Raw genomic sequence first — 16,146 nt, 5'->3', positions numbered from 1 at the left:
CAAGGGAGACCTACATCTGCACAGAGAGGTTCATTTCCGAAGAGTGTTCTGCAACTACAGTTATAATAAATCTAAATGGTTAAACATACAAAATATGTCAGGAAAAGGTTATGACTGCTTCGTTTTACCCCGTTCTGATGGGCTTGATCAACAAATGCAGTGAAGTCTTCCACCTTCCCCTCGGTATCTGGGTACTGGAACAAAACGCCGCTGACATCTTTGCCACTGAAGTCCATCTCATGAGGCAACTTCAACTCAACAATAATGCCGGTGTAACTGGAAAGCAAGAGAAATATACAGGAAACGAGTAAGCCATTTCCTGCTTGTAAATGGGTTTTCAACATCATTTACGGATTGGATCCAGACTTTACCCTTCCACAAATGGGAAGGCTCCTATTCACAGAAAGGTTTTAATCCAGTGGAGGGATCCTGCTGGTGAAGGGGGGGGGGGGAGAGCTGACTTTTGCTGAGTCCTTGCTCCCCCTGCAGAACCCAGCAATACCTCCCACGATGGTCGATGGCTCCCAGTCCCCTGGAACAGTATGAGAGGAGGTGCTGGGAGCTAAGGCGGGAGCGGAAATTGGCAAATCTCCTCCCCCTCTCCTGCACAGGAAGAATGTAACTTGATTCAAGGGATGTTCCTGCTGGGAGCAAAGTCTGGATCCAATGAGATGCCTACATATTGATTTGAAGGAAATAATGCAACAGAAGTAAACATTACTTTGCTCTGGTTTGCACCACTGCTATCGTCTGAGGATGGCATCGGATGTCGACATAAAACTTCCTCCGCTTATTATGCCTGTTTGGGGGGGGGGGGAGACACACAAACAAACACACACACAATGTAAGCATTTCAAATATGTTTCATACCATTTTTATTACAGGCCAACAAGTTTCTACAGCCTACATCATTACGCCTGATTGGCTTGGGTATCTGGCCAATAGTTCAGGAAGGGCAGGCAGGAAATATCCATCAATTACGAAACAAATAAAAACTCAAGCCCGCCACTTAGTTACCAAGATCCACATAAGAAAATTGTGAGGCAAAACACTTGGTTATTGTTAGAAGATTATTAGGTACATTCACAGAGAGCCATGAGCCCTGATAACTAAATATTGCTTCCCGTTTTTTGTCAGTTGCTTGAGAGGAACAGCAATGGAAGGTTATCACCCTTTTTGTGGGTTTTCCTAAACCCCCTTGGTTGGTCACTGTGAAAACAGGATCACTGACTTTATGGCCCCTTGGCCCATTGTTAAGTACCCTCCAAATCACCCAATTGTGATTTATTCAAGTTTGGTATGTATTTTCTCTTTTAGTATCCCTTTTCCTTTCTTCATGGCGTAACATTTCCGTTTACAGGCCAGGGGGCAGCGTTCATTCTGTTTAATATAACTACTGTATTGAACCTAACTGCGGGGCCCTTTATAAATCAAAAATGCTATTGCAATTATTTTTGTTTCCGTCTGTTACCTGTGGCACAACTGCATAGCTTCGGCTGCAGCAGTTCCTTCATCTAGCAAAGAAGCATTCGACACGTCCATTCCTGTGAGGTCACACACCATTGTTTGATAATTTAATAAACTCTCCAGCCTGCCTTGAGATACCTCTGGCTGGTAAGGGGTGTACTGGGTAACCCTATTAAAAACAAAATATTTCAGATATCAAGCTTCTGACCCTTCTGAACCATGTTTCCAAAAAGGTCATTATCTCCAATATATTTTAACTGTCTGTTTTAATACCATTTGAATCTGGCTATTTATGTTGCAAACAGAGCATGCACCATAAGAAAAACAAATAAATTGGGCTTAACTTTTAGAATGTGACTATTTGCTGCTGAATAGAAAGCATTCTCGTCAATTATCAAACAGTTATCTACCACCCCAAATATGATAGTCTAGAGGTATCAAAATTCAGAGTCAAGCTGCACTTAATCTGTTAACTTGATTATGCTGTAACTTCAGTTACTCTTCACTAACTGATCAGCTAATGCTAAAATACTGAGTGTTGTAAAAGATTCTGGTTTCAGAAACCATGACACAGAATGAATGATCACAGCTGGTGTTGCTATGTGCTACTGTAACACTGAGTAAAATCTTCATTTTGCGTGTTTAATTACATGCTAAACTTTAGATACGGTTCTTGCAGGGTGTAGGGGGGAGGGGGAGAACAGAGACAGAGACAGAGACAAAGAAACCTGCTTTTGACTGTGTATGCCTGTTTCCTGCTGAGAACTTAATTTAGAAATTAAGCCCTGCTTGGGATGTAGAGAACAGGCACACACAATCAAAGAAAGCCTTTTATAGGCCAGTTTCACTCTCCCCCCACCACTTCCAAGGCCAACAACTTTGCTTGTGCTATGGTCCCTGTTATGTACTGAAGTTCTCACCCTGGGCCAGCAGGGGGATACTGTAGATAGTTATGCAAATGAAGGATCGAAAGTGACGTTCAGTGATTGGATAGTTTTAGAAAGTTGTTACAGTAACAAGGTACTGGAGCTCTATATAAGCAGGCTGACTGAGCCCTTCAGTTCAGTTCTGTTCTGGCATCTGAATAAAGAAGACCTGTTTGAATAATCGCTGTGTTGTCTGATATGTTCACCCACAACTTAACAGTCCCCCAAAACCAGCCAGCCCACTGGCTGTTGGGACCTGGGAATCCAGCGCTAGGAATTTTGACTGATGGGTGGGATAAGCCACCTACTGATCTAGCGATGTCATAATGATATCATTTAATTGACAGGGAAGTGGCCCTGTCCACCAGTCAAGTTTGATCCTGATAAATGTCTGGCCCGTGGAGCCAAAAAGGTTCCCCACTCCTGTGCTAAAACGTATGAAGTAAAATATTTATTGCAAGTGATAAAGGGTGGATCTACACACAGGAAAAAACACGCTATAAATAAGTCAGAAATTAAATTGTTATAATAAAAGGAAGAAGACTATGTAAAAATTGCATAGAAAATTTCTTTTGCTCTCTGCCACCATCTGCTGTTGCATGTTTATAATGCATTCAAAACATTGTTTTTTTGCCTAATGTAGCTGAGTCCATATAGAAAAAAAATGGTTGTGTCTAAAGCAAGGCAGGGAACCTTACTTGAATTGTAGGGAACACTGTTGTTAAGTCAAAGGCCAGGTTATAACCCAAAAGGAATGACTTATGAAGTAGTGACTTTAGCTATGAAAGGCTAAATGTAGTTCAAAGATAAGGAGTGGCCAACATGCTGCCCTCCAGTTTGCTAAGAAGCAACAGGAAGAAAAGAATATTGATGGCACTCCTTTCAGTCCCTGCCAGCATAGCCAATGGTCAAGGATGCTTATAGTACAAGTCCAACAACATCTAGAGGGAATGACCTTGGCTAGCCCTGCTACAGATTCTTATTTTTCCAGCAAGGAGGAGTGTTTGTTTTTAGCTTTGATAAGTTATATAACAACTTTGGGGGGGGCAGTTTTGTTCTTGTTTTTACTCTGCTCAGCCTCTGATAAGTACACAGTAAAGTTTTGACTTCAAATAAGAGAAGTCAAAGATCTGTGAGAAATTTATGGGCTCTGAAGCTGTTCCCATTCAGTCCCATTCAGTCCAGAGAAATTCAACCCCCTAACATGCAAGTAGCATTTCTGCACATGATGCTGCACATAATACAGTAGCAATCCGGCACATTAGTAATTACTGACCATGCAAATTGGTCCCTCTCCCATCCCCAGAATTTGCATTGTTTTAATTGCTTACACTTATTGAACACACACAAATCACTCTTCAGGATTATCTATTCATTACCATGATAGCTGGCCGTTATTGCTAGTCTCCAGTTCTGGCATCATTCACATCTTGCCAGACATTGAACCAAAGTACATGAAATTGCACACATTTTCTAAGTATCTCAGAATACTGTCATCAGTATGAAAATAAATAAAGTACAAATTAGGCAGGCAGTCATTACGAAAATAAAGTGGATTTCTAGGGTTAAGTCTAGACTTATTGTCAACTCATCCAAGAAGCCAAACATACTTTCTATTCTTCGTCCATTCATTTATGTTCATGTCACGTTACTGGAATTAATTAGTTCTGTTTCCAGGGCAACACCACAGCCGACAGATAGCATGAAGACAGTCCGGAAGAATCAGCACAAAAATGTGTGCAGCTTAACACTGTCCCACAACATTACACTGCTAACAGCCGATTGTGGGTTAGTGAGCCACACTACTTATTCATTTAAACGCATTCTATTCTCAGTACTTTGATTAAGAAAACTAGAAATGCCACGCAATCTAAGGAATCCTGGTACACTTTACCATGTCCCAATTGTCTAGGGAGGTCTGATCTACACTGCAAGCATATTACCAGGAAGGGAGTGGGGGTGGGAAATGAAGCCAAATGCTTGAGGATGAGTCAAACAGAGATGTGAATTTGTTTCTCTAAAGTACAAGTCCCAGAGTTCCTTACTCCCTGGACAATATTTCCTGTGCACAGGCAGGAGGAACAGGGTGTGGCAGGAATCAGCACCATAATAAGGAGGGATAGTGAGATTCCAGGGGTAGTGGTGAAAGCCAGAGGTGCAGATAAGATCTACAAGCTGCAGAACATGTTGGAAGTCTGTACTGAGCCTAGAGAAATAATGTTTGAGCACTGCTTACCCGTGATAACGATAGCTAAGGGCTGTTGCCAGAACTGGGGGATTTGAAGCAATTGCCTATGACCCTCTTTGCTTAGGAATAATTTTACAAAGCATAATTTCTGTGCAGAAATGTGGGGAAATGTCTGGTCAAGCAAAGGATTCCTGCATACTATAATTGGGCAGATGGATTGCAGCCAGTATTTACCTGGGCTAAATAGCTAGACTTGGCCTTAAGAGAGAAAAAGCCCACTGTATTTTTTATGCACAGTATTACCTGCAAATAAACTGAGCAATTGTATGCAACTATCTGTGCAGAGTAGCAGGAATTGTTTACAAAAAGACTCCTACTGAGTTGCATTCTTGCTAGAAGAATTCAAACGTTTGCTTGCCAAATCTGTCAGTGAATGGCGTTTGCCTCACGCTGTGCTTTCCTGTTAGTCTTTTATAATATTCAAAACAATAACACACAAAAACAACCTCCGGGCCTTTCTATTCGTATCTCCCATCTTTCAGTTCTCATCTTCTTCAAGGACTAATTTTACACACCCGTACAAGTTTTCCTTATTTAAGTTACAGGAATGTACATTGAGGGATTCACATTCTACCCTCTTCTAAGGCTTTGATATATTTCAATAGTTGAAGTATCTCTTTTAAAACTTAATAGCAGTTAGTAGCATGCGCTTGATCCTTTTTGAATATTTTACTGTATGCATAGCCTCATAGGACTTTTGAGTAAACTGACAGTAGAAGTTGGGGAAAAAAACATCTTGAAAATTCAGAAGTTTGATGTTTCACCAGAAAAAATTCAGAAGCTTCACAACAATCAAATTAATTTGTTAGAAACTTTTTCATTGAGTAGGAAGTGCCACCAATTAATCTGTCAGCATATTTTTAGATGTAGGATGACCTCTTCTAACTTATCTGTTTTTGGGAAAGTATGCTTTTTGCATTAAAACTAGCCTTTACTCATAGGTAAACGTATACAAATGCAGTAGGGCTGCAATTCTACACCCACTGACCAGGAAGAAATGGCCTTATTGAACCTAATGGGTCTTACGTCTCAGTAGACTTGGATAGGATTGTGCTGAAATGAATGAAGTCAACTAAATCTCATGCAATTAATTGACTAGCAGCAGTGCAATCCTAACCATTTTGATTAGAAGTAATTCCTATTAAAGTCAATGGGGCTTACTCTCAAGTAGGTGAGGTTAGGATTACAGCCCAAGGCATCATTAACTGATAACAGAACTATTATTTGTGCATGTTTTTATCCTTTATGTAGCTCAGGTTTGTCAGTTGTCTGGCTCCTTGTGGGGAATGGGCATTGATCTTAAAAAGAAATTACAAATGATGGAAGCAATCTGCACCTGCAACCACATTTACATATTAGAATAAACATTTCTGCTTTATTGATAAATTTGCTCTAATGACTGTTCGTTCTGTTCCTCAGATAATTCTGACCATTTTTCCTTTCATCAGAGTCTTGAATCCCTGCAGGCAGTACAATAATGTAGGAGCTTCTATGCATCCCAGCACATTAACGATATGAACAATATGAAATATACAGTACAGGTGTGTGTTTAATGATAAAATATGGTACATTACCATCCTGCGTTCTCCAGCATATTCCTCACAATGGCCTGAGGGACTGAACAGTTGTAATAACCCATGCCAATATACGATCTCCAGATCTTGTTCTTGCTGGCAATACTGTGTAAAGTTTCAAGAATTTCATTCTCACCTAATAAAAAAAAAAGTTATGGTAGAAGTCTTGTAAAAGGATTGATTAATGTGCTACATTTGGAACCTGCTGCTCCTTATAATCTAGTGCAGGTCTGCTAGCACCTCAAATTCATCTCCCTTCTACTCCCTAATTTCATTGGCCTGCGCATCTTTAGTGCTGAAAATCACAGAAGTGAGGCAAATAAAGATTTGCTACCATCACTTACAATCACTACATTCCAACTGCCCACTTTTGAGTGATGATATTTAGTTCTTTCTGATTAGCAGCGTATTGTAGCATGCCTACTCAGCGGGTTTTTAAAAGCTTGAAACCTATTTAAGGTACAAATCATTTGCAAAAGGAATTGTATTTCCTTCTTTGCATTCTTTTGAATGCCAAATGAGTTTCCTTAAGCCAGGGATGTCCCTCCAGATGATGCTAAGCTGCAGTCCCTAGGAGCCCTGAACATTCACCAAGTTGCAGGGACTGATTGGAGTTGCCACCCATCAGTAACCACCCTTCCCTAAAACGACCGGAAGGTAGTCCAGATTGTTAATTTCGCCAGAGACCCGTACAACTCTGCAGCATCATACCAGGACTTTTAAACTCATGTAAACTAGCCAATGCCTGAAGGCTCATGATTCAGCTGCTCTAATATGGCCTATGCTCTGTGGGTTAAAGCCTCAGCGCCTAGGACTTGCCGATCGAAAGGTCGGCAGTTCGAATCCCTGCGGCGGGGTGCGCTCCCGCTGCTCGGTCCCAGCGCCTGCCAACCTAGCAGTTCGAAAGCACCTCCGGGTGCAAGTAGATAAATAGGGACCGCTTACCAGCGGGAAGGTAAACGGCGTTTCCGTGTGCGGCTCTGGCTCTGGCTCTGGCCAGAGCAGCGATGTCACGCTGGCCACGTGACCCGGAAGTGTCTCCGGACAGCGCTGGCCCCTGGCCTCTTAAGTGAGATGGGCGCACAACCCCAGAGTCTGTCAAGACTGGCCCGTACGGGCAGGGGTACCTTTACCTTTACCTATGATATCATAATGAGTTTAGCAAGCCTCAGACCACCTTTGGTGGCTATGGGACAGTGGAGAAAATGTTTATATCCTGCGGCGCAGGACAACTTTTCCTAAATTACACAGCAAGAGTTACGTAAGTTCACCAAAGGTTTCTGATTGACAACCTGCTGGTGTCAGTTGAACAGCCTTTATATAGGATATACAGTGTCAAGGAACCTACGCTTGAAAATAGCACTTAATAGTGAAAACTGGCACCTGAGAACAAGAAATAAATCAAATAAAAAATGGCTAATTCATCCCACAGGCAATCAAGACTATTTGAAACCTGACCTCTAGTCATTTAAGCACTTTACCTACCTTTATAGTATAGTACAAAGTTCTTAACCTGAAGTGCTATTTCTGGGTTAGCGGAGTGTGTAACCTGAAGTGTATGTAACCTGAAGTGTATGTAACCCGAGGTACCACTGTACTATGTCCTGAAAAGAAAATAATAATGCAAACTAGACCTGGGCGATACAGTGGTACCTCGGGTTACATATGCTTTGGGTTACATACACTTCAGGTAACAAACTCTGCTAACCCAGAAATAGTGCTTCAGGTTAAGAACTTTGCTTCAGGATAAGAACAGAAATTGTGCTCCGACGGCGTGGCAGCAACAGGAGCCCCCATTAGCTAAAGTGGTGCTTCAGGTTAAGAACAGTTTCAGGTTAAGTACGGACCTCCGGAACGAATTAAGTACTTAACCCGAGGTAGCACTGTGTATCATATATCGCCCAGGACCAGTATGAGGAGCAGACTGCGATGTCGGCTTCATTCAGCGGTATATCACTAAGGGCTCCCCATCCCCAGCAGAGCCATCCACTTGAGTGGGAGCCACCACCAGCTGGGGGATCCTTTAACTGCTCAGCTGAGCAGTGACGGAGTTAGCTGCATGGGTGCCTGGAACAGTGACCATGCCGTGCACCCGGGGGGGGGGAGAGCTGTGCAGGGTGTGTGATCTGCCGTGTGCGGCGGCAGCAGAGCGAGGCCACCGCGGTGTGCCTTTGTCACCCCCCTCATGGATGACACCCAGGGTGGACCGCCCCTGCTTCCTACGCCCCTGTGGCTGAGGGGAGCGGCAACTGCACAATCCTCAGGTGAGCAGTTAAAAGATGCGGAGGGAGGAACAAGCTGTATCGGTGCCTCGCCAATGCAGCTTTCTTCACCCTCTGCGCAGTACGAGGGCAGAGTGGGATGCCGATTTTACTCAGCAATATATTGATGGTGAAACCGCCAGCACTCCTGAGTCCCTCTGCTAGCAACACTTGCTGCAGGAAGTCGCTAGCAGAGGGACTCAGGAGCGGTGGCAGTTTCACCAGTGATATATCGCTGAGTGATGCTGATATCGTGGTCATCTCCTCATACCCGTCCTGGGCTATATCTTAATATATCGCCCTGCCTAATAGGTACATATAGATGGAAGATACAATCCATTATGGGAACACTGTCCCGGAACAAGTGATCTCAGTATGGACCTCGTTAAGCAGAGTTCACTTAATCTGCATCACAAGCATTATCTTTAAGTGATTTGTACATATGATTCTAAACGTTCTAAACATTTGTCTTGCCTATCTGCATGGAAATCTTTCCTGTTGTCCTGCACTATGAGAATCATGTTTGCCATATTGCTGTGATACTTCATCTGCTCAGTTCTACTCACTTGTGTGCCTAATGATCAGGACACTAATAAAGTTACTCCTGTCTCATTTTCAGTTTCCTTCCTGTCCTTTTCATACTCAACAGAAAATGAACCATAAAAAGCTTAAAGTCCAGAAACATAATACTGATACAGCAAAAACGGATATAAGTTTTTTTAATGATGTGCTTTAACTTCAGGAAACATTTAGGAGATGCCTTTGAAAAAACAATGACAGCTCAACATTTTTTACTCCACTGCATTATTTTCCTCTACCTGACAGTTAGCCTAGTCCAAAGGTACAAAACAGGTCCAACACTTTTATATGGAGTATTTATCTTTATAGAATACAGACATTGGCCTCTGATTATGAATCTACTTGGCTAATTTGAGGCTGTCCCCTCCTCATTGTGCAATGAAAAAGCTATAAAGCAAAGGACTCAATGAAGAGGGAGCTGGAAATACGAGAGGACGGTAAACACCCATTAAGAAACACTTGGAAATCAGCCATTCTGGTCAGCCTACTGCTTCCAGTTTTCTAGGGCAGTAGCAAAGATGAAATGCATTACACCAGACCCACTACACTGAAAATAGTTGAGTAATCCTTCAAGAACTTTAGTTGGCAATTCTTTTTGCTGAATAAACACCTGCTGCTGACCTTGTTTATTTCTCCCACTGGGAGCATTGCATAACATTATCGGAGGCAATGATCTTAATGTACCAAGCATTGAGTTCATTGATCTTTTGGCACTGTTATCTCAGAATGGGGGAAGGGGAACAAAGCACATACGGCTCCATCTTAGCTTTTATAATTCAGAAACAAGGTGCCCAACAGCTGAGTGGCGTTATTCCTAGTTCAAGAAATAAAATTATTGTTATTAATATTGTTGTTACTATTATTATTAGTAATCTGCCCAGCCCTGGCTATTGCACACATGAGCCCAGACTATCTCCATTGTTTCCAACAGGGTAGTTGCCTACTCTTGAGGTTTTGATGCCTACTGAAAACATTTGTTCACCCAGGCCTTTGCTGGTCATTGTCCAGCTACTGTGGTTGCTATTACGGTATTTCTAGATTTGTTGGATTTTAATGGGCTGTTTTATTGTTCTCTGTTGTAGACCAACATGGATTTTTTAAAAATGATGATGGTATAAAAGTATATTGCATAAATAAATATCAGTGAATACTTAAAATGTGCAAACGGTGCTTGTATAGTTGTATTAAACTGTGGGCAGTAAGGGTGGGAAATGAATAAGAACGGGAAAACCTTTGTACATTCACTTTCATTTGTGTATCACAGTCCTTTGGCCATAAATGGCCAGAGTATATACTTGTTTGCCTCAAGCTCTCCTATGTTGCTCTTACCTCTCATCAGTTATAGACTCATCAGGGGACACAAGTACAAAGTGTTCAAAAACAAGATCCAGTAAGGGACTTTTTGTGTTATAAACTTGTTGACATGAATTTATCATATGCACTTGCCACCAAATTAGAATATGGCACAAGTTACCAACCAGATTGCGCAATGTTGTATTTCTCCCTCAGCCTTTTGGAATACTGGAATAATCCAGTTTACATGCCAAAGTTTTCAGGCACCAAGTTGTCACCAACCCCTAGGGTATGTTTAACTTTGAGCTGCAGCGTTCTGTAACAGGCTTCAGTAGACTCACTGTCAAAGGAGCTTGCTGTACTCATGAACAGAAATGAGCCAACTACTACTATATGTTATCAGAGAATCACCAAGTAGATGGCAGCCTGTTACAGAATGTTACTAAGACATACTAAGGGACCAGTGGACCCAAATAATGCTCATTTATTTAAAAGTCAGCAAGGAAGCACTCAAGCACAAAAAGAGCAATATTGCATTAAGTATAAGCTGAAATTAGTGTCATGTTCACTACACAAAATACTATATTATGAAGAGTTTAGTATTACTAACTCAACTCCTTCGCTTTTGCTGCAGGAGTTTTATTGTCGCCATCCTGCAAAACCTTAAATAAAGTTTGGTCAGGTCCCAACTGCATTTTGGCCCTTGCTTAATTATCCTGCTATATATAGGTCCATAAATAATGGACTGGGTATGAAATCTTGCTGCAGGGAGAAGAGATCTTTGCTGAAGAATGGGAAGGAAGAGCTCACCATCATCATTACAGTGGTACCTCGGGTTACATACGCTTCAGGTTACACACTCCGCTAACCCAGAAATAGTGCTTCAGGTTAAGAACTTTGCTTCAGGATAAGAACAGAAATCGGGCTCCGATGGCGCTGCGGCAGCAGGAGGCCCCATTAGCTAAAGTGGTACTTCAGGTTAAGAACAGTTTCAGGTTAAGAACAGACCTCTGGAACGAATTAAATACTTAACCCGAGGTACCACTGTATTAAAAATCAGACTGCATTTCCGCTCAGTTGAGGTGAACGTACACGTTCTGAACATAAAACGTAAAGAAAAGCTGCAGAATGAGAGCATAGTTCATAGTTTTTACTTAAAGGGAAAGAAATGGACAGATGATTGCCAATGTACTATGTTCCTGTAGTGTATTCAGTTTTAAAGTAGCAAGATGTCTGTGAATATTTTGACTTATTATTATTAATTTATTATTTATACCCCACCCAGCTGGCTGAGTTTTCCCAGCCACTCTGGGCGGCTCCCAGTTGAGTATTAAAAACAATACAGCATCTAAGGAATCTAGATGTCATAAGTATAATTTAACAGGTTCCTATGATACCTAGACAACTGCATGCTACACTGTGATAAGTACTAAAATGAAAGCATTAGCTGAGGGCAGTAGGGAAACCACATCTCATCTACAGTTTAAAGGGGAACATATAGCATGAAAATTATGGCCACTTTCCCCCTCCCCTGTTTTCCAGTTGTACTGCTAAAAGCTAAACAATGGTTTGGCTTAGTATTATGCCCAAACCTCAGCTTGTGATTTGTCTCTCTTTAGACAAACCATGAGCTGTAATCAAGGTTTGTTCTTGGCTTACTGCCCACTGTTTGCCTCTGGAACACAGATCATAAACCCAGATTGGGAGGCCGTGCTTAGCCAAACTATTGCTCAGCTCCTATTCAGAATGAAGGAGGAGAAAAGCAGCTAATTTTGTTCTGTGCACTAACCCCACTGTGTTATGGTTAATTATCGTTTCAAGTGGCACATGAACATTGCCAATTTCAGTCTATATTCTGAGTCGTCAGAAAATGCAATTTCCCCTAAAAATGTTAATTGTGAGGATGGAGCACTTATTGAATTATATATACCACCGTATACCTGGAGGTCTCAGGGCGGTTTACTTCCAACAACTAAGAGACACGTCACGTGGCTTGTTTGGTTATGACACTGATATAATGTTGCCCATCAAATGCAAAATGTACATTTTAAAAGATCAAGCAAGATATGCATGTACTGTATACCATTTCACATCTGACACACAATGCTTTCTTTTATACTGAAACATTATATATACGGTAGGTTAAACCCCCCCCCCCAAAAAAACCAAACCATTATAAATTGGCTGTAAGAAACCACCACCCCTTCAATAGTAACTCTTGAGTTATCTTATTAGGGAAGGGTTGTATCCAACTAAATTTGACCAAGAGCACAGCTATTGAAATGAATGACTCTAAGTTAATTATGTCCATTAATTTCAATGGGTCTCCTCTAAGTATGATTAATATTGGCAATATTCCAAAAATTACAATTCACAAATATAGGGATTAATATAATCCAGAATTGTATATATATTCATATTCAACCACAAACTGGGAGAAGACAGTTAATTAAAGAAGCTAAGCTATAAAAATATAAAAGCTGAAAAAACAGACTAATAAGTTTTCCATCATTTTCTATTACCTCTATATAGAATCTATCTTCGCAGACTATTGTTCCTCGGGGTTTTTCATTCCGCCTGCTGCTTCTGTTCTGTGATGTCATCACAAAGTAACCAGATTGAACTGGCCAGAACCTTACAAAGGGCTGCTGGGCCTAAAGTTTACACTCAAACTGCAGCTGGCTGATGAACAACACCAAAATGAGAGCAAGACAATTCAGTGTGTTCTAGATCTTTAAATGCTCTCACAGATGAAAAAGAAGAGATTATCCCTAGGGGAAGGAAGCTAAAATATTATAATAGTGCAACTGTTTAACAAAGTTTGATTAAACCATCTATATGTCATTAGCACATTTTCCTGGTACTTTGTTTAGAGAGCACTTTTATGTTAAGCACTTAAGGAAATCTTGATAATGCTAGATATAATTTGTTTTATTTTGTTTTAAAGATGTACCTTCTGCCTCCCAAACCCTGGAAGTTTCTCCAAGAACCTCTAAACAAGGAAAATTATGAGTATTGAAATTTTGCACAGAGGGGCAATTTGGTGACAAAGTACAAAAGGAAACTTATTTTAAAATCCTTTTTTGTACTTGTGAATCAGCATCTACACAATGTGACATCATCACACGTAACATTTGATTGGCATTGCAAACTGACATACCTAGAAGAAACAGTGTGGATGAAGGTGTTAGAATCTGATCTCCTAAACTATTTCTTGAATAATGAAACCCACTAGAGGCTTGGCAATGTAATGTAATGTTATCTAAAACCGCATATGCTTCATAATGGCAGGAAAATGTTAAATATTTTAGATTGTAAAGCAGCATGATAAGCATTCTTGATAGGTGCTTCAGAGACATTTTGAACAACATATATGCATATGACCATATAGATCATATTGGACATTTTATTTCTATTTTTTAAAAAAGATCTATCCTAAAAGTAAGTAAATAAAAATTAACTAAATAAAATTAGCAAAATAAATACAAATAACGCAGCAAACAACTTTTTAAAAACAACATGTATATTAGACTAGCTTATTTATTCGCATGGTATATTTTAAAGATGATTCTGAGAAATTATGGGTAAAAGACTAACATGGGTGTCCCCTGTATGTTTATGCAGACTGTATTCTGCTCTTCACAATAGTCATCTAGTTTTTGCACCAAGCCTTTTCAGACAACTCGCTATCCCACAACTAAATCTATTGCTGATAGGGAGAATGAAATCCTCCTACCCAGCTATACTAATTAAATCAGAAGCAATGAAAAACAGAGAGGGGAAGATTTCATATGAGGCTTTTTATTTGCCCCTAGGCTGAAAGGGACACTTACAAATGTGGTCATCCATCTTCAGAGGCCGTTGCAAGCGGATATTGCCAGGAATTGTTTTATCGATCAACTCGTCAATACTCTAAAAAGGCAAGGGATAGGGTGAAAAGCATCACATGAACCGACTGCAACTTTGAAGTTCTGCAACACCTAAGCCGCGCACCAAAAAGGGGGCATTATTCAGACAAAGGGTCCGAACAAGAGGAACGGATGAAGGGAGGAAAAACTCACGAGGAATCTTTGCTGAAGAGCTCGGGCTCATGCAGCCGAGGTTTTATGAAACGCGATTTAGATCTCTCCTCCCCCACTTTCGAAAAGCTCTTTACTCTGAAGTGAAATGAGGCCAGATGGCGTGACATGGTGGGAAAGATATTGATGTGGGGCGATGCGAAGGAGAAAGGAGAGCGGCCAGACAAAGCGAGCGCTGCCCGGAGCGCACAGAAAGAGGGGAGGCGAGGGTCAGGATGGGGTACGGGATGGGGGCGCAAAGCGCATCAGCGGGGAGAGGGAGAGGAGGGAGCCCCCCCGGATTTGGCTCACCGACAGCCCCACCGTCTGCAGCATCTCTCGTTTCTCTTTGTCCCCCGGGCCGATGTGCCTCTCGGAGAAGTCATCGTGCCTGGGCAGGAGTCTCTCGATGCGCCTCGAGGTGTTTGGAGAGGCTGCGGCGGCGGCAGCGACGGCGCTTTCCCCGACGGCGCTGCTGCTGCTGCTCCTCCTCACCCCAGCCAGCCTCTGCTGCTCCCGCCGTCCTCCCCATCGGCCGGGCGCCTTCTTGCCCCCCAAGGCTCCGCCGTGGGGTCCGTGCAGGCTGGCCCCCCGGCCCACCAGCCGCCCCCACCACTGGACGCAAGACTGCATGGTGACCTCGCTCGCCTGCCGCGCCCTCGCACTGCGCGCCTGCTGCTCCTTCCCCCCGACGGCACCACCTGCGACTCACTTTCTGGCGGCCAGGCGCCCCCCGGCCCTCCTTATAGCCAATGGCGAGGCGAGGAGGAGGAGGGGCTCGCTCGCCCCGCCCCGCAGAAGCCACCTGCTGAGAGGGCTGGTTGCCCCCCCCCCGCGCGAGAGCCAGCCAGCGCTCCCTCCCTCCCGCTCACCCACCCACCCCAGGATGGCCTGAACCGAGCAGCGCGCAGAGGACAAATGACCCGAGGTACTGGCTTGCAGCCACGATCTCGCTCGGCAGCGCATCATCCGTATTTTCCGCTGCTGCAGGAGTACAAAGTGCCGCTGCTGCGCTCACGGGTTTCACTGGCTACACACCACCCCCCGGGGGGGGGTGTCCCCCTCTTTCTCTCACCAGCCTTTGCTGCTCTCGGGTTTTTATCATCAGGCAGTGTTTTCAGTGCCTGCCCCTAGCATAGCTGTCAACGTTTCCCTTTTTTAAAGGAAAATTCCCTTATTCCGAATAGGATTCCTCGCAAGAAAAGGGAAAAGTTGACAGCCGTGGCCCCTAGGGTTCCCCTGCCCTCCCCCTGCTATAATAAAATTGGATGGCCTGCGGTTAATGGCCCGATCTTCTTTACTTTCCGAATTCTTAGCTGCAATCCCCTTTTCACCTCCTTCCCCTAAGGTGAAGTTTAACTTCAATTTCAGCAGCTTTCTCCACCTGACTGCTGCCGGATTAATCTGTTCTGCGGCTTTATCTCTTCCTGCAAACACCAAGCGCTTCCATAGTGGTCCCTTAGGTCTGATAAAAAATGGGAAAAGCAGCAGCTGAGAAGAGTGGCAGCGTTTTGTGTTTAAAGAAGCACTTGCCTACTTTCCCCTCTTACTTAGAGCAAGGGTGGGCAGGGGTAAAACTAGGCTTTATTGCACTTGGGTCAAAGACCCAGTTTGGCACTCCTCCATGAGCATTACTGGTCTGGGAGCCTCAGTGGAGCTCTTCTGAAGGCTTCACCGGGCCCCAGAGCAAAAAATCAAGCTAGCCATCCCCCCAGTAGCTATGGCTCTGGGGTGGGGCTT

At 42.9% G+C, this 16,146-nt stretch overlaps 1 protein-coding gene across 1 annotated transcript in view; it reads right to left on the bottom strand.

Moving 5' to 3' along the window:
* GLDC (glycine decarboxylase) overlaps positions 1 to 15,237 on the bottom strand; it is a 36,298-nt gene extending 21,061 nt beyond the window's left edge. The window contains exons 1-6 of the mRNA XM_079959236.1: positions 14,719 to 15,237; positions 14,182 to 14,260; positions 6,216 to 6,351; positions 1,472 to 1,636; positions 722 to 799; positions 129 to 276 (exon numbers count right to left, since the gene is read on the bottom strand). Coding sequence (XP_079815362.1) covers positions 129 to 276; positions 722 to 799; positions 1,472 to 1,636; positions 6,216 to 6,351; positions 14,182 to 14,260; positions 14,719 to 15,039 — 927 coding nt within the window. The 5' untranslated portion in view covers positions 15,040 to 15,237. The remainder of the gene's footprint in view (positions 1 to 128; positions 277 to 721; positions 800 to 1,471; positions 1,637 to 6,215; positions 6,352 to 14,181; positions 14,261 to 14,718) is intronic.
* Between the last annotated feature and the right edge of the window lie 909 nt (positions 15,238 to 16,146).

The sequence above is a fragment of the Podarcis cretensis genome, assembly GCF_951804945.1.
Source record: "Podarcis cretensis genome assembly, chromosome: 17".
NCBI lineage: Eukaryota > Metazoa > Chordata > Lepidosauria > Squamata > Lacertidae > Podarcis > Podarcis cretensis.
The sequence above is the reverse complement of the archived record's forward strand: the minus strand, read 5'-3'. Positions and strand labels throughout refer to the sequence as shown.